This window comes from Momordica charantia (genome assembly GCF_013281855.1).
Source record: "Momordica charantia cultivar OHB3-1 chromosome 8 unlocalized genomic scaffold, Mcharantia_2.0 BLBB01000008.1, whole genome shotgun sequence".
Classification (NCBI taxonomy): domain Eukaryota; kingdom Viridiplantae; phylum Streptophyta; class Magnoliopsida; order Cucurbitales; family Cucurbitaceae; genus Momordica; species Momordica charantia.
The window spans coordinates 33,491,494-33,512,496 of NW_028275166.1; the positions used below are offsets into that span (position 1 = coordinate 33,491,494).

A 21,003-nucleotide genomic window follows, 5' to 3' on the forward strand; every position below is an offset into this window, starting at 1 on the left:
GAGATCCCTTCTTATTTGTGGTTAGAAAATGATGACCTAATAAGTCAAGGGATCCTGCTCCTTAATTATAACATTCCAGGCTGTACTTGCCTTATTTGGAGTCGTATTTAAATACTATTTTGATTCATGTCATTTTAATTTTTTTTATTCATTTTGTTCTTTATATTTTTAACTTATTTATTTTAATTCATATACTTTCAACTTTCAACTCTGAACTCTGGTTCATTTTAACTCCGAAATATCAGTTTGATCTTGTATTTTTTAAAAGTCATAATTTTAGTAACTATTTACAAAATTTTAACACAAATTCTATATACAATGAAATCCTTTAATGCAAAGTTATTGACTATATTTCAAAAAATTTATTGAATATAATATTGTGTTAAAATTTTGATCCAAGCAAATGAGATAAAAAATAAAATAAAGAGACCGGATCACTTTAAAAATTACATATAAGGCAAAAATGCTTAGATAGTTGTCTACTTAAACATATTCATATCCTTGATCAGTTAAACTATGTTCAATTTGGTGAATGATATGCCACTGGCATATTATCCCAAAGTATAAAAATATTTTCTCATAAAGAAAATAAAAACTTGCTCATAGTCTCGATTGATAAAATCCAATTGATTGTGTTTATCTAAACTTTAAATGTTTATGTCAAAGTGAGCATAGCTCAACGATAATTGACATTTCATATAGTTTTTTTATGGTCGATGCATTATAAATCTTTGCTCCATCATTACTTCAGTTACAATGTAAATAAACTATGAAGAGTCCCCACCATTAAAGACTTTAAAGCAATCTCTTCATCGTAATTTTATGAGTTTTATTATATATATTATTCATAAAACAAACATTACTTTTATCTATTAATTTCTTTATGATTTGGACCCATATTGTATCAAATTTAACATTTCAGTAAGCTAAATTAACGACTTTAAAAAGTTACCAAAATAAAATTCATCAATAAATTGATTTCTTATTACTTTTTCTTTTTTATGCTTTTATCTTACAAAACAAAACACAACTTCTTTCGAAAGTTTGAAAATTGATTAAAAAGAAAGGAAGCCTTAAAATCAAAATATACCCATCAAACTGCATTATCCATCTCGAAGATCTTTCACCTAAAATTCAGCAAGAAACTGAACTTATTAAGCTAAAGTGGACAAAGCAAATGGAACTTTATTTTGTGCCTTTGCCAAATAAACATGGATTTTTCCAATATTGATGGGATTTCAGGGCTCCCCGCAGTGTTCAAATCCCAACTCAAAATGGTCAGTGATGGTTATTATTGGATTCTCTCCCTTAGAAAAAAGAAGATGCTCTCAAATCTGCAAAACTTTATTCCAAAATGGCCAACACCATCCTAATACAAAACAGCTCAAGGGACCCCTCTTGCTCTTAAAAGCAACCCCAATAATATTCCCATGAAATGTAAACTAATCACTCTACAGTCACTTCATTTTCCATCCTTTTATGGGGATTTCCCTATTCCCCATGCATTTTGATCGACCCATAAAATCAAATGCAGATTATAGAAAGGGGGGCTTGTTTCTTTTCTGGGTTTTCCTTTTTTACAATTTTCCCCCATTCTCTTGCTGTTGTTCGAGTTCCAATGGAGGTTTTTAGATGCCTGTGCTCCAAATTTCTTGTGTTTTTGTTGCTTTCTGTAGCGGCATCTGCCACTGATCCTTACTCTGAAGCACTTTTGAGCTTGAAATCTGAATTTTTTGATGGTTTTGGCAGTTTGAGCGATTGGACTGTGCCTTCTGGAGAATACCCATCTGGGAAAATCCATGGCTGTTCTTGGTCTGGAATCAAGTGCGATAAGAATTCCTCCATTGTTATTGGAATCGACCTCTCGATGAAGAGGCTTGGTGGGGCGATTTCTGGTGAGCAGTTTCATGTATTCAAAGAACTGGTTGATCTTAATCTGAGCCATAATTTTTTGTCTGGGAAGCTTCCTGTTGGAATCTTCAATCTCACTAATCTTAGAAGTTTGGACATTAGTAGAAACAATTTTTCTGGTCCCTTTCCTTTTGGGATTTCTGTTCTTCAAAATTTGGTTGTTTTTGACGCTTTTAGCAATAGCTTTTCTGGTTCATTGCCTGTTGATCTTTCAGAGCTTGAAAATCTCAAGTTTCTCAACTTAGCTGGGAGCTATTTCAAGGGACCAATTCCATCAGAATATGGTTCTTTCAAAAAACTTGAGTTCATTCATCTTGCTGGGAACTTTCTCAGTGGAAACTTACCCCCAGAATTGGGCAAACTCAAAACTGTGACCCATATGGAAATTGGCTACAACAGTTACCAGGGAAGTCTCCCATGGGAATTTGGCAACATGAGTAACCTTCAATATCTTGATATTGCAGGTGGGAATCTCTCTGGTCCAATTCCAAAAGAACTGAGTAATCTCACAAAACTTGAGTCTCTTTTCCTTTTCAAGAACCAGCTCACTGGATTTTTGCCCGAGGAACTGAGCAGAATCACCTCTCTGGTAGATTTAGATCTCTCTGATAACCATATTTCTGGTTCTATTCCAGAAAGCTTTTCAGAGTTGAAGAATCTTAGATTGCTCAGTCTTATGTACAATGAAATGACTGGTTCTGTTCCAAAAGGCATTGCAGAGCTTCCTTCAATGGAGACTCTTCTCATATGGAGCAATCAGTTTTCCGGGTCACTTCCAACCAACTTGGGAAGCAACAGAAAGCTTAAATGGGTTGATGTTTCCACTAACAATTTTGTGGGTGCCATCCCACCAGATATCTGTCTAGGAGGTGTACTTTTTAAGCTGATCCTGTTTTCAAATAAGTTCAGTGGTGGACTTTCCCCATCTCTCTCGAATTGTTCTTCTCTCATTCGGTTGCGGTTAGAGGATAACTCATTTTCGGGTGATATCTCTCTGAAGTTTAGTCATCTTCCTGATATCTCATACATAGATCTCTCTAGAAACAATTTTACTGGAGGAATCCCTTCAGTTATAAACAAAGCATCCAACCTTCAATACTTTAATATCTCTCATAATCCAATACTAGGAGGTGATTTTCCTGCAGAAACGTGGACTTTACCCCTTCTTCAAAACTTTTCAGCCTCTGATTGTGCCATAAGAGGAAACATTCCCAAGTTTCAGCTCTGTAAATCTATTTCTGTTATTGAATTGAACGGTAACAATCTATCAGGAAAGGTCCCAGAAAGCATTTCAAGTTGTCAGGCTCTTGTAAGGATGGATTTGTCTGAAAACAATCTCTCAGGTCAAATACCTGAGGAACTTGCACATCTACCTTCTCTTAGCATCCTTGACCTATCCCACAACAAGTTCAATGGATCGATACCCAATAAGTTCCGGGATTCGTTGAGCTTGCTTCTGCTAAATATCTCTTTCAATGATATCTCTGGTTCCATCCCTGAGAAAGAAGTGTTCCAGTCAATGGGCAGCAGTGCATTTTCTGGAAATCCAAAGCTATGTGGAGAACCGCTGCGACCGTGTTCGAGTTCTTTGGCAATACTTGGAGGCAAAGGAATGGGGAAGCTTATACTTGTCCTGATAGTGTGTGCAGGTCTAGCTATAGTCGCTACGATAACCATTGCGTGGATTTTCTTCTTCCGAAAAGGGAGCAAAGGCAAATGGAAGATGGTGTCATTCACTGGACTTCCCCCATTCACGGCTAATGATATTCTTCGGAGTTTTGACTCCACTGAATCTAAGGAAGCGATATCACCATTGTCTGCTTCAATTTTCAAAGCAGTTCTGCCCACTGGAATCACAGTGTCTGTAAAGAAGATAGAATGGGAAGCAAAAAGAATGAAGCCGATGTCAGATTTCATAACCAAATTAGGTAGTTTGAGGCACAAGAATTTGGTCAGATTGCTGGGATTCTGTTACAACAAACAGATGGTTTATCTTTTGTATGATTACTTGCCCAATGGAAATCTTGCAGAGAAAATTTCAGTGAAAAGGGAATGGCAAAATAAACTCAAACTCACGGTGGGAATAGCAAGGGGACTCCACTTTCTTCACCATGACTGTTATCCTGCAATCCCCCATGGAGATTTGAAGTCGACTAACATCATATTTGATGAAAATATGGAACCCCGTCTGGCAGAATTCGGACTCCGATTCCTACAACAGCTAAACGAAGATCCATTTTCGTCCCCGTCCATGACGAAAGAAGCAGGTATACCAAACAGTAAACATTTCTTCTCCACATTACATAAGATGTCCATACAGATTGCTTATTTCAGAAAACACAAACATTTTCCAAAAGTAGTTATTCTGATATATTCTCATCTGGGACAGGCGAATTCAACAATGCAACAGAGGAGGAGCTGTGGATTGATGTTCATAGTTTTGGGGAGATCATCCTGGAAATTTTAAGCAACGGTCGCTTAACGACTGCTGGATCGAGCACACAGAACAAAGCAAGAGATCTTCTATTGAGAGAAATATACAAAGAAAATGGGATTCTCTCTCCCAATTCGTCATCACAAGAGGAGATAAAACAGGTGCTTGATATAGCTTTGCTATGCACTAGGAGCAGGCCTTCCAACAGGCCATCCATGGAAGATGTGTTAAAGCTATTATCAGAAGTAAAACCACAGGTAAAATCATAAGACTTTGAAGAAGGAACTTTCTACTTTTGGTTTCACTTTTACCCACAAAGAAAAAAAGAATAGTATAGATTGTAAGTCTGTAAGTAGTAATTTATAGAATTTCTGTGCAATATATATTGTTTCCATTTCTTTGGTACTATTATCAGTAGTGTTTTTGGTGTATACAAGTTTATTTAGTTCAAAATATGTTGGGTGGGGATTTGAACCTTCGACATTTTTGTCAAGAATTTATACTTTTATCCGTTGAGATATGTTCAAATTGACTATTTATATTAATGTTCGTGAACATGCTCTATTTTTCTAAATCGAATTCTTTTTGGGGTTTGTATAATAAGTGCTATCTTTATATCTGGATTATGGATTTGATTCTGGACTATTTTCGTATCGGGTCATTCTTTGTTCTAGTCGACGTAAATTTTTTTTAAATTATACCTTACGAATTCATCCTTTAGCAATGACGATAGAAAAAAAAAACATCGAGTCTTCGCTCGAATAATCTAATATGATATTGGTTTAATAGAGCTTTACTATGAACTCAACATTTTTGTTTAGCATCCAAGAATTTCATTTTTTCATTTTTTTTTCAATAGGGTGAGTATTTGAATTCGTGACCTTTTGGTTGTAAACGAGTGTCTCAATCAGTTGAGCTATGTTAAAGTTGATAATAACATTTTTGCTCAACAATCAATTCTTTCATCCACATGGTTAAATTTAGAATATGGCTCTAATACCACTTCATATGATGGTGATCTTTATGTCCATGTTAGAACATTAGTATGTATTCCTTTTAGATTTAAGCCTACTAGATTTGATTATGGACTCGACTCGAAAGATCTCATGAAATGTCGTTACTTCATTGTTTCTTAACTTCGAGGAACTAAAAACCTAAATCTATAAGCCTTAAAACTCATCTTATTAGTTAGTTGGCCCAAAATTAATCTACTTTGGCACGGGTAAGTTGTCACGTTACAAATGAGTGTTAAATAAACGGAATTAAATATATGTCTATTAAATATAAAATTGAAAGTTTAAGAATATGAAATAGCATAGTCTTAATAGATAAGACATCAAAATGGTAATTTAATCCATAAAAAGTGAACATATTATAATTATCAAGTTAACTAGTGTTTAATAAATTTTTAAAATGTTATACTCCCATCATTAAAAAAAATTTATTCACATTTTGTTTTCCTGACTTTTTATTTTTACGTTTTTAATCGATAATATATATTGAGTTATGTTCAATGTTTTGTTTTATTGTCTTTAAACTATTATAGAATAAATTTTTAAAAAATATAACTGATGTTTTAAATATCGATGGAAATTTCGAAGTCTAAATATTATGAAAATGTCAAGAAAAATAGAAAATATGCCGACGTCGATTGAATTTTTGAAAAAAATAAAATTAAAAATTCATAACAAATAAAGATTTCCATTCTTTTTAAATAAGTAACAAATTATGAATACTAATATTAAGTTTATAGTAATGATATTTTATCAATTTTTTTTTGCAATGGTATGATAATGTTAATTCACTAACCTAAGAAAATATTGGAAGGAAATTTAATACACTATAGCACGCGCCTTCAGACGCGCGTGGTTAACGAGAACTCAGATGACCCATTTTCCCGCCAAGTGCTTCCTTCCCGCCAAAACTATTGCGCTCATAAGCCTTCGCCTCCATTGCTAAACCCAGAAGAAAAAACTGAAAGCTCCGTCGAGAGAGAAGGGTTTCGGTGTTTTAGAGGGAAAAGCTTATTCTTAGACGCAGAAATGTCGGGCTGGGATGAAGGGGGAATCTACTACAGCGACCAGGCGCAATCCCTCGGAGACGGAACCGGCGGCGGCCGCGCCGGAGATGCCGAAGAGAAGGCCACTCATCACTCGGTCCTTCGGAAATTCAAGGAGTTCATCCGTGGATTTGAAGCCGACAAGAATGTCTTCCCCTACAGAGAGAGCCTTCTTCATAACCCGAAATTTCTTCGCGTTGATATGGAGGACGTTAACGCTTTTGACTCCGATCTTCCGGCGAAGCTTCGATCTGCTCCTGCCGATTACTTGCCCTTGGTAATTGAACATATTGGGTCTAGTTATTGATTGTTGATTTCTAGGTTTTCTCAGAAAATTTTAAAGTTTTTGGTTATTTCCCTCTTTTGGCAGTTTGAGACTGCTGCAGCGGAGGTTTTAATGAATCTCAAGACGAAGGTGGCCGGTGAGACTGGAGAAATGGTGGAGCCCGTGCCCGGGGATGTTCAAATTCTTCTAACGTCGAAGGAGGATCCAGTCTCCATGCGGTCCCTTGGGGTTAGTGAATTTTCTCCGTTTTCTTGAACTGAAACTAGACTATAAAGAAGCAATTAAAGTTCAAGTTTCTAACTGTAAAGGAAGTACATTTTTCCCAATTAAAGGCCAATACTTACTAGTATTCTTCGGACCTTAATATTTCTGTAATCGTGGGCAGGCTCAATATATTTCAAAACTTGTTAAGATATCTGGAATCACAATAGCTGCGTCAAGGACCAAGGCAAAGGCAACCTATGTGACCTTATTGTGCAAGAATTGTAGAAGTACCGTAAGAGTTCCATGTCGGCCAGGACTTGGAGGGGCAATTGTTCCTCGATCATGTAATCATATGCCCCAGGTATATCCCTCGCTATGACTTTCTTTAAATTAGTTTGAGTTGTTAGTTTAGACTGAAACTTTTACGTGGTTTGAAATTCATGTAGGCGGGAGAAGAACCATGCCCACTGGATCCTTGGATTGTGGTTCCTGACAAGAGCATGTATGTTGATCAACAGACATTAAAACTGCAGGAAAACCCAGAAGTAAGGAATTGATTGTAACAGATTATGGTGAAGATTAGTTTTCTATGCAGCTAATCTGTAGCAACTAACGTTGTTTCTTCTGGATATTGAAGGATGTTCCAACTGGGGAACTTCCTAGGAACATGCTTCTATCGGTAGATCGCCATCTTGTTCAAACAATTGTTCCAGGCACTAGATTGACCATCATGGGGATATATAGTATTTATCAAGCTGCCAATTCTTCCGCATCGTGAGAAACATCATTCTTTGATATGCATAATCAATGCCTTTGAGTTGTATTTCCTGCAACTGACTGATTTTTTCTGAACTTAACTTTGCAGCCACAAAGGAGCAGTTGCAATTAGACAGCCTTATATTAGGGTTGTAGGAATTGAAGAATCTAATGAAGCCAACTCTCGAGGCCCTGCATCTTTCACAACAGAAGATGTAAGTGGTTCAATCGTCTGTAAAAATTTATCGAATTCTATCTTCTACTTGATGCTAGTGTTTATCACATGTGGGCGACATCTTTAAAGAATCACACTAGTACAATGGAATGTATAGTTAATTGATCTACCGTCAAACTTTTAAGCTTTGCCATTTAATTACGGTCAGACTTCAGAGTGTATCTTGAAAGATTCTACCATTCCTAGACGAATCTTGGTTAGAATTAGGAACTTGAACGATAAATAATTTGTCTTAGCGAGGTTACCAAATTCTTTATAGATTTCTCAAATGTTGCATGTTGAGAGTATGCACATGATAAGTTCCAGTGCAACTCTACCATCTCCTTTTTCTAATGGACAAACATGGTGGAAAAACTCACAGATAGAAGAGTTCAAAAAGTTTGCAGCAGAGCCTGATGTGTATAAAAGCATATGTTCAAAGATTGCCCCCTCTATATTTGGTCATGATGATGTGAAGAAGGCTGTAGCTTGTCTTCTGTTCGGAGGATCCAGGAAGGTATGTCATGGACTGTAATGCTTAACTTCAATTATTATTTGGTCTCTATAATCTTCAATTTTTCAATGAGCAGAATTTGCCGGATGGGGTTAAGTTAAGAGGTGATATTAATGTATTACTTTTGGGGGACCCGTCTACAGCTAAGTCCCAGGTTAGTTGATTCAAGAGTTTGTGGATACACGTCTTACAGAAAACGGAAAAAAGAAAGAAAGAAAGAGATTACGGATATATTATATTCAAGTCACTGAATGCTACTGTAGTTTGTCATTTGTTTTTACCATGTTCCCTTGTATTGATACAAATCCACCAATTGCCCCACCCAGTTTCTCAAGTTTGTTGAGAAGACAGCTCCAGTTGCTGTTTATACTTCTGGAAAAGGTTCATCAGCTGCTGGTCTTACAGCTTCAGTGATACGAGATAGCAGCTCTGTGAGTGCTCAGTTTCATTTTGCTTGTACATAAGTATTAACGGTTTTGAATTGTTCTTTAAAAACATTTTCAATTTAATGGAGTTGTTTTCTTCCTTCATGATAAAAAGGTTGCCTGATTTTTTTTTTCTCACATATCTGTGCAATCCAGCGAGAGTTCTATCTTGAAGGAGGTGCAATGGTTCTGGCTGATGGAGGTGTTGTCTGCATTGATGAGTTTGACAAAATGAGATCAGAGGATAGGTAAACCTAAAATGATTTCAGTTCTCTCCATCTAAGATCCTCATGTAATTTTTGAAATCCTTATTCTGCTTTTAGAGTTGCTATCCATGAAGCCATGGAACAACAGACAATATCAATCGCAAAAGCCGGAATAACAACGGTTCTTAATTCCAGAACCTCAGTGCTTGCAGCTGCTAATCCTCCATCAGGACGTTATGATGACCTTAAGGTCTTTATTCATATTTATTGTTTAAAACCTGTTTTTTAAGTTTCTTAATTGTCTGGCTTAATATGCCATGTGTTCATCTGCGTTTCAGACGGCACAGGATAACATTGATTTGCAGACAACAATTCTCTCAAGATTTGATCTAATTTTCATTGTGAAAGATATAAGGATGTACAGTCAAGACAAGGTAATTGTGAAGCTTGCTCTTCAATTACTTCAACTTAAAATGCCATTTTTTCTTTCCGTGTATTGATTTATACTTGCCTCTATTTTCTTGAGTTTTAACGTGAACTCAAGAAACGACATGTCATGGAGTTTTTGGCACAATGGGTTGTCAATTTTGTCTTTATAAGGGTGTATTATTATTTATTACTAAGTTTCATTGACATCGGAATAAGAAGTGATTATAGGTTGGTTTTGTTTCCAAAACTCATGGGGATAGTGTCATTCTACCCTGTTCTAATGGCAATGATTTTATAATAACTGCAGATTATAGCAAGCCATATAATAAAAGTTCATGCATCTGCTGATGCAACCTTGGGTGAAAATAGAGCTTCTAAAGAAGAGAATTGGTTAAAGAGGTGAGGTGAAGTTATAAAGAGAGTCGTCATATATGCTGCTTCTCTAATCCTTCTGGTTACTCAACTATCTGAATTGAAATTTTGGCAGGTATATTCAATATTGTCGAACTAAATGCCATCCCCGTTTGACAGAGTCTGCATCCACAATGCTGCAGAATAGTTATGTTAAAATCAGACAGGTTAGCTTGTGCCTTGAATATTTCACTTTCTAAATTGATTTGTTCATGAATTGAGCTCTGAATGCTTAATCTTTTTTGTGTCTTCCAATTCCAATTGATTCTTAACCTTCCAGCTATGAAATTTTTGCTGCAAAATAGTTTGGCTTTGCTGAGTTGATTACTTAATTGGCTCACATTGTAGGACATGAGACAACAAGCAAATGAAACAGGGGAGGCTGCTGCAATTCCGATTACAGTAAGACAGCTGGAAGCTATTGTAAGGTTAAGCGAGGCACTTGCGAAAATGAAGTTGTAAGTATTAGTTTTATCTCAATACCAACTTCTTCTCCTGTCATATTGCTTTTGCCCATTTAAGAATGAAATTTGAACAACATGAGAAAGAGCTTTTATTTTTTTATGAAAATGTATAAATTGCTTTCGTGTGGAAGCTTCTCATATTGTTAAGGAGTGATGACTTTTTGATAGTCATGAATTTAAGAATAGCTTGTAACTAAATGCTGTGGGAAAACTTTTCGTTGAGATGCTCGAAGTTTCTAGATTAATCAGAAGTGATGTAGTTTTCCCATTGATTCAGAGCATAAGTTTTATACTTGAAGTAATATGGATCTGAACTGTTTGGTTTTGCTAAATATAGTTGCTCGTAAATTGCAAAGTAGTGGGAGTAGGTTTTAGTCGTGTTTTTACATGTGGAATGACTTATATAAACTGATTATAGAATTTGCATTTGGCATTTTGAAACTATGAAGCCAAAAGTTAAGAATTGATTCTCTAAAGCCAAAGAAAATGTGTAAGTAGTTATTGTCATTGTGTTTTATATTGTAATCATCCAGATGAAAATTTTGCTGTTAATTTCCACGTAAGCCAAAGTGTCTGGAATATCAGACTGTTGATGCTAAAATTTGGTGTCATCAAAAGCGGAAACAAAATTTGTAAGCGGCTTTCTGTTTTCAGACATTTGAAGGATAACCATTGTGTAGTAGAAAAAGACAATAAATTGATTTGATTGTTATTTTTATTGATCAACTTTAAGAACATTAATTTATTAGTTATTGAGCTAACTAATTATTATTGATTAATCATTATGATTAAAGTTTTGGTTATTTTAAATGTTATTTTACATCCTTAGCATTGTTTCAACTATATTTGCTAGTTTCCATTTGTGTTAATCTGTTGAAAAAGAAAGTTTGCATGTCTGACAGAGAAAAAGAAGAATACTATCTGCATATTGCATATTTTATTCTTTCTCCCAAATTAATCTCGCCCCCAAATATTGTCTTAATTGACCTAACAAAAGGATTTTGCATTAACCTTTATTGATAAAATGATATTAGGTCCCATGTTGCCACCGAGGAAAATGTGCAGGAAGCTATTAGACTTTTTACCGTGTCCACAATGGACGCTGCACGCTCTGGGATTCATCAGCAAGTAAATCTGACTCCTGAAGTGGCTAATGAAATAAAGGTTGGTCTAAAACCAGAAGCTCATTTCCTCGTAGTATCACCATTTATTCTAATATTTGGTAATCTCCCCCCATAAACAGCAAGCGGAAACACAGATAAAGAGAAGAATAGGAATTGGCAACCACATATCCGAGAGAAGGCTGATTGACGAGCTCACAAGAATGGGGATGAACGAGTCAATTGTAAGCCTCTCTGAACCAAAGAAAGCTGACCATTCTTAGCATTAAACATTTGCTTGCATAGGAAGCAAAAAGCTCGGTGAATGAGGGAAAATTCCTAGTATTATGGAAGTAGATGCTTCTTCTTCCATTTACATATTGACACATCATTAAGTACTATATTACTTTATTCTATGAACACCACAACATTCTTAAATACTGCTGATTTCACAAATAATGAATGCTAAAAGTTTTTCCGTGAATAATAGGAAAATGATGGCTATAAGATAACAAACAGTTGTATATTCTTTAGTTGTTGATGTTTCAGTTCTAACTTGTGATTATGTTATCTTTGTTTGGACAGGTGCGAAGAGCTCTGATTATTATGCACCAGAGAGATGAAGTTGAATATAAAAGAGAAAGGCGTGTCATTTACCGCAAGGCATGATCATGATAAGTTATTAATTCTCTTATTGTGTCCATGGATTGATATGTGAGTATACTGCTGACTTCCACATGCATTTGATGAAGAAAATGTTATATGACGTGCACCAGAAACATCAGTAAAGTAACATTTTCATCTTCTCTCATTCCCATTATAAAGAAAGCACTTCACATAATTTCAACCTTAGCTAGAAAGAGATTGAATAGTAGTATCACTGTGTAGCTACTGGTGAAGACAGTACAAATTTACATGTAAGGATGAAGATGGTGTATTTTCTGTGCCACCTCAATCAATTTATGATTATTATTATTGTGGGTTGAATATTAGTAAAGTGATATTTTTCTCTCTTCTCTCTACATTTTTATCTTTTCGTTAAAGTCGCTTGTTGAATATTATTTTAAACAGAACTGGTGCACATGATTTGGCTCATTTACACCTGCAACATATACCAATTTTTTCTAAGATGTAATGAAAATCTAATAAGAGGGTGAAGTCAAAAAGTAACCTAAGGGGATGCTTGGAATTATTTTGGGTTAAATTCTTTCCTTTTACCCCATGCTTGCCTCAGCCAATAAAATTGCTTCACACAAAAAATGTCAAATTTCAAAAGTGTCTCAATAGGAGTATAGTTAATAAATGGTATTTATTATTATAAAAGAATGTCTGAATTCCCTAACATCTAAAAAGAATCAATACCCATGGTACATAAATTCTCTTCTTTTTTCTATCTTTTTTGTAGGTATCGTGTGTAATTTCTTTAAAAAAGAATAAGAAAAAAAAAAGATACAACAAATCTCATTCTTCTGCATCCATCTTTATGATCGTTAAAAATAGAGAGAGAGAAAGAGAGAGAGAGATATATATATATATATATATATATATATATATATCTCCTCCAAATTTGTCTCCATCTTTATCTCCAGCTCCTATTGAGAAAGTCTATTTAAAGTGTATAGTGTTGCTGTATGGTTTCAGTATCCAGGCCTTTCAGCTTCATCACTGATTCAACATGACCCTTCAGAGTGAACAGCTCTTTCAGCCTGCAAATGTATGCTTTATTTTTAATCATACGTTCTGATTCATCCTGAAGGAAACAAAAAGTTACTGCTCAAATATTGGGTTTTTCGAAACTTTAGTTGATCTAGGATCATAATCATGATGATATCTCCTAACATAATTTTATGCTAATGTTCATAACTTGTAAAAGAGTTTGAGCATTTATTGTATTGCATTTACCTGGCAACTTCAGCTCTTCTCTTTGCCTGTTCTGCGATCTCGGACAGCTCTCGGTAGCTACTACTGTCGCTAAATAGGGCTTCCGGTTGCTGTAAGCCATGAAGCGAACGTTGGGCCAATGCCCACTGTGCCTCCCTCTCTCCCTTTCCATAATCCTTCTTAGTTGTAAATGCAGTCTGAGGTAAAGAAACAAGTCAAAGTGTAGTGAGATAAAGAGTAAGAGAGAAGAGTCATCCATTTTTACTCTCAGTTTCAGCATTTTCAAATTGGATGAAGCTTTGACAAACCTTGTTTTGAAGCATATTATCCCATGCCTTCCCGCTCAATCCGTAGCGGATGATGAACTTGAGGACATCAAGGGGGAAGTAAGTGATGATGCTATAAATCCAGATCACTCCTGCCCATCCCCAACCGATGCCGTGAATTCTAGCAAAGTCCCATTCAGCATACACGGCAATTACAGTTGCCAACTGACAAAAATGTGCAGCAGCATTAAGATAACGTCATATGTAAATCATTCTGAGAGAATTCATATCAAAAATTTCAGGGAGGGAAAGACAGCATAACTCACCAGCTGAGCTATTAGGAATGCTCCGACTAGCAAAAGACCGGGGCGTTCGACAAAGGACCAGCTCCTTGACCTTGTCACGAAGATGAGGGCTTGACTGATGATGCTCACTTGGAGGTAAAGAGCAGAGTTAAGCTCAGTCAAATTATCACTGATTGGCTTTACCCCAAATGTTTCCTGAAAATTAGATTAGACAGAATAGTAAATTTAGATGATGAATTCTGTTTTCAACTTTTCTATCATTCTTGTCCTAGGGAATTTAGAACTATGCTCATATTTTCTTACTGGGAAGAAATCAGTCTCATGTGCGAGCCAGAAGAAGACCACGGTCATGATCGCCATGTACGTTCCGAGGACAACACCAGTGGCAAAAATTTCGTTTAGCTTCCAAGAATCAGGCATGGGAGATGGCTTCACTCTATCCTTTGAGATGGTCATGATGGTTCCATCATTCAAAATGGCAATAATCAAGACCATGAAAGGTGAGAAGTCGAACTTCCAGATTAGAGCTACAAGCATGAATCCCAACACGATACGGATTGTGATGGAAACTGCATAGATTGTGTAGTTCTTCATCCGTTGAAAGATGGCCCTGCTTGTTAAGACCGCACTCACGATCACACTGAGACCCGGTTCTGTTAAAACAATGTCGGATGCACCCCTTGCTGCATCAGTTGCATCAGCCACAGCAATTCCAATGTCGGCCTTCTTGAGTGCAGGGGCATCGTTTACACCATCACCAGTCATCCCGCAAATGTGCTTCCTCTCTTGAAGCTTTTTAACAATTTCATATTTGTGTTCTGCAAATCGAAGCTTAATAAGAATATGTTCTTTTCAAGAAAGATGAGAAAAAAAACACTTTGATTTTCTATAGTTCGTTTAAGTTTATAATGTTATTACCTGGGAAGACACCAGCAAATCCGTCAGCCTTCTCAATAAGTTCATCTACAGGAAGGCTGGCAATGGATTCATCCTTGCTCTGACCAAGTAAGGAAGATGATGGATACATATTGGTGCCCATCCCGAGCCTGCGACCGGTCTCTTTCCCAATGGCCAATTGATCACCAGTGATCATCTTAACATTCACCCCAAGTTCGAGAGCTCGACGAATAGTCTCTGCACTATCATGCCTTGGAGGATCAAAGAGAGGCAACAAGCCCACAAAGTCCCATGGCTCTCCAGCACTCTCTTTGGTTTTCTCTAGAACAGTCTAAGATAGAGATGAAGTTCAAAGCTTCAGTACTTTCTTATTCCATAACAAAACTTAACCATGAGTATTGCACATTCGTGATTGCTCACCTGGCGAGAAACAGCTAGAGAACGGAGACCACGATCTGCATAATTGGCGATTATATCATGAGCCTTCTTCCTTATCTCCCCTTTGAGGTTACAAAGGTCAATGATCTGATTGACCAGAGAGGAAGTTAATAAAGAAACCAGAAACTTGAAAAAATGGCTAATGGAATTATTACATTCATTTACCTGCTCAGGAGCACCCTTGCTACTTCTATGCCAGTTTCCATTACTGTCAATGTAGGTGATGGCAGTGCGTTTCTCAACAGGATTGAAAGGCAGGAAATGCACCTCAGTGATCCCTGCTCTGGCCTAAATCCCCCAAGAAACATGTCAAAAAAAGTTGCTTCATGTTAACTTATGAATCATAGGTAGGATGAAGGACCATCGGTAAGAAACGACGAATGTTAGAATAAGATTTTGTTTACCTCCTTAGAATCACCCAACATCCCGACAATCGATGCATCAATAGCATCCTGGTTCTCAACTCTGGAAGCTCTTGCAGCCAGCAGGAGCAAGGTGTCTGGATCAGCACCCTTTGAAAATACCTGTATCCATCACCTATGATCAGAAACTTTACTCACGAGTATCGAAGTTATCTAGAAAGACTAGAGTTGTAAGATTTTTGTTCATACTTCAATCAGACTTTTGTCCACTGTAAGCTTGTTGAGGGTGAGAGTCCCAGTTTTGTCACTGCATAGTACATCCATTCCTGCCATCTCTTCAATGGCAGTCATTCTTTTTGTTATAGCACCTTGTTCCGCTAGGCGGTGAGAACCGATCGCCATGGTGACTGACAACACCGTGGGCATGGCAATGGGAATGCCACCAATGAGAAGAACCAGCAGGTTGTCAATGCCCTCTCTATATGCCCTGTTCTGGATTGGGTACATCACTATGATCTCAATAAGCATTCCTATGGCAATGGAGCAGATGCAGAAGTTACCAATGGCTGTCAGCACCTGATTAATAACAAACAACCCATCAATTTTGCTGTCAAAAAGTTCTGAAAGATAACAGCAAGCCCCAGAAGATATCATACCTTTTGGAAATGGCCAACTTGGTTGGTACTATCAACAAGATGAGCGGCCTTGCCGAAGAAGGTGTGGACACCGGTGGCAATGACAACAGCCTCAATTTCTCCTTGTTTACAAGTTGAGCCGGAGAATACCTCGTCGCCCGGGTGCTTGGTAACGGGCAAGGATTCGCCGGTGAGAGCAGATTGGTCAATCTTAAGAGGATCTCCTTCCAGGAGTCTGGCATCAGCAGGGACAATATCCCCCAACTTGATGCTGATCAAGTCTCCTGGTACTAAAATAGCTGCCTCTTCCTCACTCCATTTTCCATCTCTCAAAACCTACAAAGTTCCATTGAAATTAGTCATATAAACATCTAAAATGGATAGCAATGCCCAAAGAATGGGAACTTTCAGAGAACATTATGGGGAAATACATACCTTGGTTTTGGGAGCAAGACCTGCCATTAGAGCAGCAGCTGCATTACCTGCATTGTTCTCTTCAATGAAGCTAATGGTGGAGTTGATAATGAGCAACACCACTATTCCGACGAAATCTTGCCAGTCAGGAGGCTTTCCCTGCATTGTTCGATCTCGTTAGCTCAACATACCAAAGAGATAGAGAGCGGGAAAAGCTAAGAAGCATGACACTTAAGTTTGGGTAATGTATCTGCATCTGATCTGATATGACACTTCGACACTTAGGCACAATATGTGTTTGATACTAATTCTACAAAGTGAATATGAGTCTCATGCTGTTAGGCATATTTCCATATTTCCAATCATTGTTAATCTTAGACTTAAATAGTAATATAGGACAAAAAATAATGGTTTAAATCTACCATTACTATTATATTTGTCACTTATTATCCGTTAATACTCGTCTCAGTCGGCCTATGCGAATCCTCTACATGGCCACATTAGCATGTTAATACATATATTTGAAACTACATTGCTCATCTTTTAAAATCAAAATAAAGACAAAGACTAAAATGTTCCTTTTTAAAAGTTAGACTAAAATAGAAGTTTTGAGAGTTCATAACTAAAATGGACATTTTGAAAACCGATGAATTAAAATGGAAAACTTTTTTTATAGTCTAGTGACTAAAATGAGATTTAAACCCAATTTTTTTTAAGCATAAAAATTCACAAGTTTATAGACTTCAAAACTTCTTGAAAAATGATATACATTTCTTATCTCCATGTCCGTATTCTAGATTTTTAGAAAATGACATGTCATCGTGTCGATATCCATGCTTTTGAGAGAGAGAGAGAGAAATGAGTACCCCTCCATTGGCCAAGACAATAGCCATGATAGCAGCAGACTCCATGACCCATGATAGGGGATTCCACATGAAGCCCAAGAACTTGAGGAATTTGCTCTCTTTTTTCTCCTCAAGTTTGTTAGGGCCAAAGATTTGGAGCCTCTTTTCCCCTTCCTCAGATGACAAACCATTTTTGGTACATTTCAGCTGCTCAAAAACCTCCTCAATCGGAATCCTCTCCTACACAAATAAACAAACAAAATCATTCAATTCAAAACCCCACCAAAACAAAACACACAAAAGCAATCAAAACAGAGTCTGATTCACATACCAGATCAACATTCTCATTTCTAACATCTTCCAAGGAAATGTCGGCCATGTTTTAATCAGGCAAAACCCAAGAAATAGGAGAAGTGAAGAAGGTAAAAGATTTCTCTCTCTCTCTCTCTCTCTCTCTCTCTCTCTCTCTCTCTCTCAGAGAAAGAGGAAAGAGAAGTAAAACGAACAGAGGGGACAGATGCTCAGAATGAGAAATGTTGCAAAGGGGTTGTTTGAAATTGTGGTTTTTATAGTGGAGGGAGGTCTGTGAAGATGGAGAAAAATGGGGAAATGAACCCATGAAAGCCATCAAAACTCGGAGCTTCAGTCCAAGTCTAATGGTTTCTCTGGCGCCACCCCACCACACATCCCTTTACAATCTACATTTCTATTTAAAGCTCTCTCTCTCTCTCACTCTGTTTTCCTTTTTTCAGTTCAATAGTCGTGGGGTGGGGATTAATCTTTGACCGTACCTTTTTTTCCCTTTTTTTTCACACACGTGAGAATCCAAAGTCAGCAACTTTTTTTTATGGGAGATAGGTGTGTTCAACTTTCTTAAGGGATACTTTCCACTTATATATTGAATTTGCCCACCTAACCATCGCTCAACTAGTTAATGTATGTATATTCATTGAATTTTCATTCCTACTGGTTGACACATATATTCAAAGTTTGAATTATCGTTCCTACATATTTTTGCATTAAAAAACTATTTATATTTATCAATGGGTTTGGTTCATTAGTTACACCCTATAAACGTTTGTTTTGGTTACTATACTTTTAGAAAGTGACTAATTTGGTCGCTATATACAAAATTATAACACAATTTTTTACATACAATGAACTTACTGATTTAGGTAACTATCTCCGACCAAGTGATCGTGAGTTCGAATCTCCACATTTACATGTTTTATTAAATTTAACGTGTGAAGTGTTATATTAAAATTATGATGAAAAGAAACGAGATAAAATCGGTGAAAATTTCTAAGTAATTTAAAAGTTTGTGCACTTATCTAGATAACATGATCAAAAAAATCAAACTTATAATCAACCCTAAGTTTGTGCATTTTAAAATCTTGTCCGCATTAAAGCAAAAAATGGATTCGTCAACATGACTTAAAGAAAATTAGAATAAATACAACTTTTTTTAGTAAAAAAGTGAGATGAAAATTTGAACTCGTGATTTTTTATCAGGAATATATCTCAATTATCATCGAACTAAGTTCATGGGTTTGCAGAACAAATACACCTCTATTCTCTATTAACGAAAAGATAGAAATTAAAATTATACAAGCTACCACCCAATGCATGGTCTAAGTTTTCTTTCTCCACTGATCCGAGGCTGTGTTAGCAAGAGAGAGATTTTCATCGTCGGCTGCAATGTTGGAAGCAAAGTAACCAAGCAATTCCAAGTCCATTTTAACACTTGAAATCTTCAACTTTATGGTTTCTTCATCTTCGTAGGCAATCCAAGTTGAATCACTGTATGTATAGGCAATTGCAAACCTCTGGTCCAACGCCACATTATTGGCATCCTTCTCAGCTATAAATTTCTTAACATTTCTATACTCTATGAGCCCTTCCATGGAAATATCCTCTCCTTGAGCTGCTCCATGGGCTGCTGAAAACACTTGGTGATTTTCAGAACTATTAAGCTTCCATGCCCAACCATGGAAGGGAATTCCAAATACCATCATTTTACTATGCAAACCTACCTCAATCCATATTTTGATACCTGAAAATTCAACATAAATAAGTGTTAGATATCCAATATATGAATAAATTTATCCAATCCATCAGCTTAATATTTTGAGTTGAAGGATGGTTTATTCATCCTTAACATAGTATTAGAGCGAAAGCTCATGTATTCAAAATCCTCTGTATTGTTTTTTCCTCTCCATTTACAATGATTTCTAGATATCCAACTTATTCACTTAAGCTTTCGAGTTCGAATCCGTGAATATTGAATATAATAGGTAATATGGATCATGTATAAATGATTTGAAACTAGAACAGGTAATTAGGTAATTAGGTTTCGTGTTTCTCGTTTTCAATTTTATTAAGAAATCTAAGCATTTAGCAACTATTTATGTATCTTTTGTTTCTCATTTTCTAGAAACATTCTAAAAAACATGTTTTTTTTCTTTTTATTCTCGTTTCTAATTTATTCTAACATAAATAAAAATATGATTTTATCATTCTTGAATCCATGGGTGTTGGAGACCATACAATTCTATTTTTCTTTATTAAAAGGAGGAAATAGAAACAAAAAATGAGAATATTACCAAACGGATCCTAAATCTTAAATAAATTAAACAATACCGAAGGATCCACACAAGTCTCTTCTCCTTGGATTGAAGAATGCTGAGGACGGTCCAGTTTCATTGCTTGACGAAGCGGGAGTGAAAATATCATAAGCAATCACATTAACCCAATCCAAAGTTCTTATCATTACTTGAGTTGGATAAGTAATATTCTCCATATGAGGCGAGTAGAAGACTGTAGCAACAAGAATCAACTTTGGCAGACTAGATTTTGTGGTTTCTCTAATAATAGCATTGTGACACTCAATAATGAGAGTTTCAAAGTTGGCCATGTCCTCCACAGAAGAAGGGTAGAGCCACTGAAGATCAAGGCCATCAAAATTGCCCTCTCTTGCTTTGGCAATGGTGGTTCTAACAAAGGCTGCACGATGGAAAAAACTGGCAGCCATGGCAGCAAATCTCTCAGCTTTTGCATCATCTCCTCCAATGGACAGCAAAGTTTTCAGTTCAGGGTTATTTTGTTTGACAGTTTTGGAAAACTCATGAATTAGGAGTTTTTGTGAATCAGAAATGGAGAGTTCATAAGTTTGGGAGTTGAGACCAGCATGAGCACAAAAGAGATGGGTGAAAAGATTGGCATCAATTTTGGAAGCTGGAAACTGGGTGTTGGTGTGGGTGAACCAATACCCAGCATTCACAAAGAGATCATTGGAGGCCATTAGAGAGAATTTTGGGAGAAGATTAAAAGAAGAGAGAATTAAAGGAAATTGAACCATATGTGTGGTGGTTTGAAAATCAATTTGATATATACGAAATAGTCAATAATGCTCAAGAAAGCTTCCTTTTTTTGCTATATTAAAATGACCCACTAATTCATACTCTATTTGATTAAACTAATTTATCTATCTAACCTCCCTTTGTCCACTAAGTCACATACTCTATTTGATTAAATAATTAACTTATAT

At 36.4% G+C, this 21,003-nt stretch overlaps 4 protein-coding genes across 6 annotated transcripts; 2 read left to right on the forward strand and 2 right to left on the reverse strand.

Annotated features, from left to right (window-relative positions):
* The first annotated feature begins 1,300 nt into the window (after positions 1-1,300).
* On the forward strand, positions 1,301-4,873 carry MOL1 (Leucine-rich repeat transmembrane protein kinase family protein). The gene is made up of 2 exons (XM_022287487.2): positions 1,301-4,178; positions 4,301-4,873. The coding sequence occupies exons 1-2, from the start codon at positions 1,529-1,531 to the stop codon at positions 4,612-4,614; spliced, it is 2,964 nt and encodes a 987-aa protein (XP_022143179.1). The 5' UTR covers positions 1,301-1,528; the 3' UTR covers positions 4,615-4,873.
* Positions 4,874-6,293: 1,420 nt separating this feature from the next.
* Positions 6,294-12,435, forward strand: MCM5 (Minichromosome maintenance (MCM2/3/5) family protein). Of its 2 annotated transcripts, none has more exons than XM_088127948.1 (18): positions 6,294-6,681; positions 6,775-6,918; positions 7,076-7,255; positions 7,341-7,439; positions 7,532-7,668; positions 7,760-7,880; positions 8,247-8,381; positions 8,455-8,532; positions 8,705-8,809; positions 8,960-9,051; positions 9,127-9,259; positions 9,348-9,443; positions 9,746-9,837; positions 9,926-10,016; positions 10,198-10,307; positions 11,348-11,477; positions 11,557-11,658; positions 11,999-12,435. In XM_088127948.1, exons 1-18 carry the CDS (start codon positions 6,388-6,390, stop codon positions 12,080-12,082), a joined length of 2,223 nt encoding a protein of 740 aa, XP_087984074.1. In that variant the 5' UTR covers positions 6,294-6,387; the 3' UTR covers positions 12,083-12,435. The 2 variants fall into 2 exon arrangements, with proteins under 2 accessions (XP_087984074.1, XP_022143029.1); XM_022287337.2 differs by having other exon boundaries at positions 7,760-7,865.
* A 268-nt stretch (positions 12,436-12,703) lies between these two features.
* LOC111013016 (ATPase 8, plasma membrane-type) lies at positions 12,704-18,131 on the reverse strand. 2 transcript variants are annotated; one of them, XM_022287335.2, is made up of 14 exons: positions 17,788-18,131; positions 17,478-17,696; positions 16,633-16,770; positions 16,219-16,533; positions 15,812-16,138; positions 15,605-15,724; positions 15,366-15,488; positions 15,183-15,287; positions 14,784-15,093; positions 14,169-14,683; positions 13,887-14,060; positions 13,603-13,785; positions 13,316-13,491; positions 12,704-13,119 (listed from the first exon to the last, which is right to left on the reverse strand). In XM_022287335.2, the coding sequence occupies exons 1-14, from the start codon at positions 17,833-17,835 to the stop codon at positions 13,023-13,025; spliced, it is 2,850 nt and encodes a 949-aa protein (XP_022143027.1). In that variant the 5' UTR covers positions 17,836-18,131; the 3' UTR covers positions 12,704-13,022. The 2 variants fall into 2 exon arrangements, with proteins under 2 accessions (XP_022143027.1, XP_022143028.1); XM_022287336.2 differs by having other exon boundaries at positions 12,704-13,163.
* An 868-nt stretch (positions 18,132-18,999) lies between these two features.
* On the reverse strand, positions 19,000-20,795 carry LOC111013129 (class V chitinase-like). Its single transcript, XM_022287515.2, has 2 exons — positions 20,097-20,795; positions 19,000-19,509 (listed from the first exon to the last, which is right to left on the reverse strand). Exons 1-2 carry the CDS (start codon positions 20,755-20,757, stop codon positions 19,088-19,090), a joined length of 1,083 nt encoding a protein of 360 aa, XP_022143207.1. The 5' UTR covers positions 20,758-20,795; the 3' UTR covers positions 19,000-19,087.
* Positions 20,796-21,003: the final 208 nt, after the last annotated feature.

What these genes read in the sequence shown, in the direction of transcription:
- MOL1 (XM_022287487.2), top strand. Translation starts at nt 1,529, where the DNA reads ATGCAGATTATAGAAAGGGGGGCTTGTTTCTTTTCTGGGTTTTCCTTT. An exon ending in GTCCATGACGAAAGAAGCAG is followed by an intron (nt 4,179 to 4,300) that starts GTATACCAAACA and finishes CATCTGGGACAG; the next exon opens with GCGAATTCAACAATGCAACA.
- MCM5 (XM_088127948.1), top strand. Translation starts at nt 6,388, where the DNA reads ATGTCGGGCTGGGATGAAGGGGGAATCTACTACAGCGACCAGGCGCAA. An exon ending in GGATGTACAGTCAAGACAAG is followed by an intron (nt 9,444 to 9,745) that starts GTAATTGTGAAG and finishes TAATAACTGCAG; the next exon opens with ATTATAGCAAGCCATATAAT. An exon ending in GAAGAGAATTGGTTAAAGAG is followed by an intron (nt 9,838 to 9,925) that starts GTGAGGTGAAGT and finishes AAATTTTGGCAG; the next exon opens with GTATATTCAATATTGTCGAA.
- LOC111013016 (XM_022287335.2), bottom strand. Translation starts at nt 17,835, where the DNA reads ATGGCCGACATTTCCTTGGAAGATGTTAGAAATGAGAATGTTGATCTG. An exon ending in CTCTAGCTGTTTCTCGCCAG is followed by an intron (nt 15,094 to 15,182) that starts GTGAGCAATCAC and finishes TCTCTATCTTAG; the next exon opens with ACTGTTCTAGAGAAAACCAA. An exon ending in CATTCCTAATAGCTCAGCTG is followed by an intron (nt 13,786 to 13,886) that starts GTGAGTTATGCT and finishes CATTTTTGTCAG; the next exon opens with TTGGCAACTGTAATTGCCGT.
- LOC111013129 (XM_022287515.2), bottom strand. Translation starts at nt 20,757, where the DNA reads ATGGCCTCCAATGATCTCTTTGTGAATGCTGGGTATTGGTTCACCCAC. An exon ending in AGACTTGTGTGGATCCTTCG is followed by an intron (nt 19,510 to 20,096) that starts GTATTGTTTAAT and finishes TTGAATTTTCAG; the next exon opens with GTATCAAAATATGGATTGAG.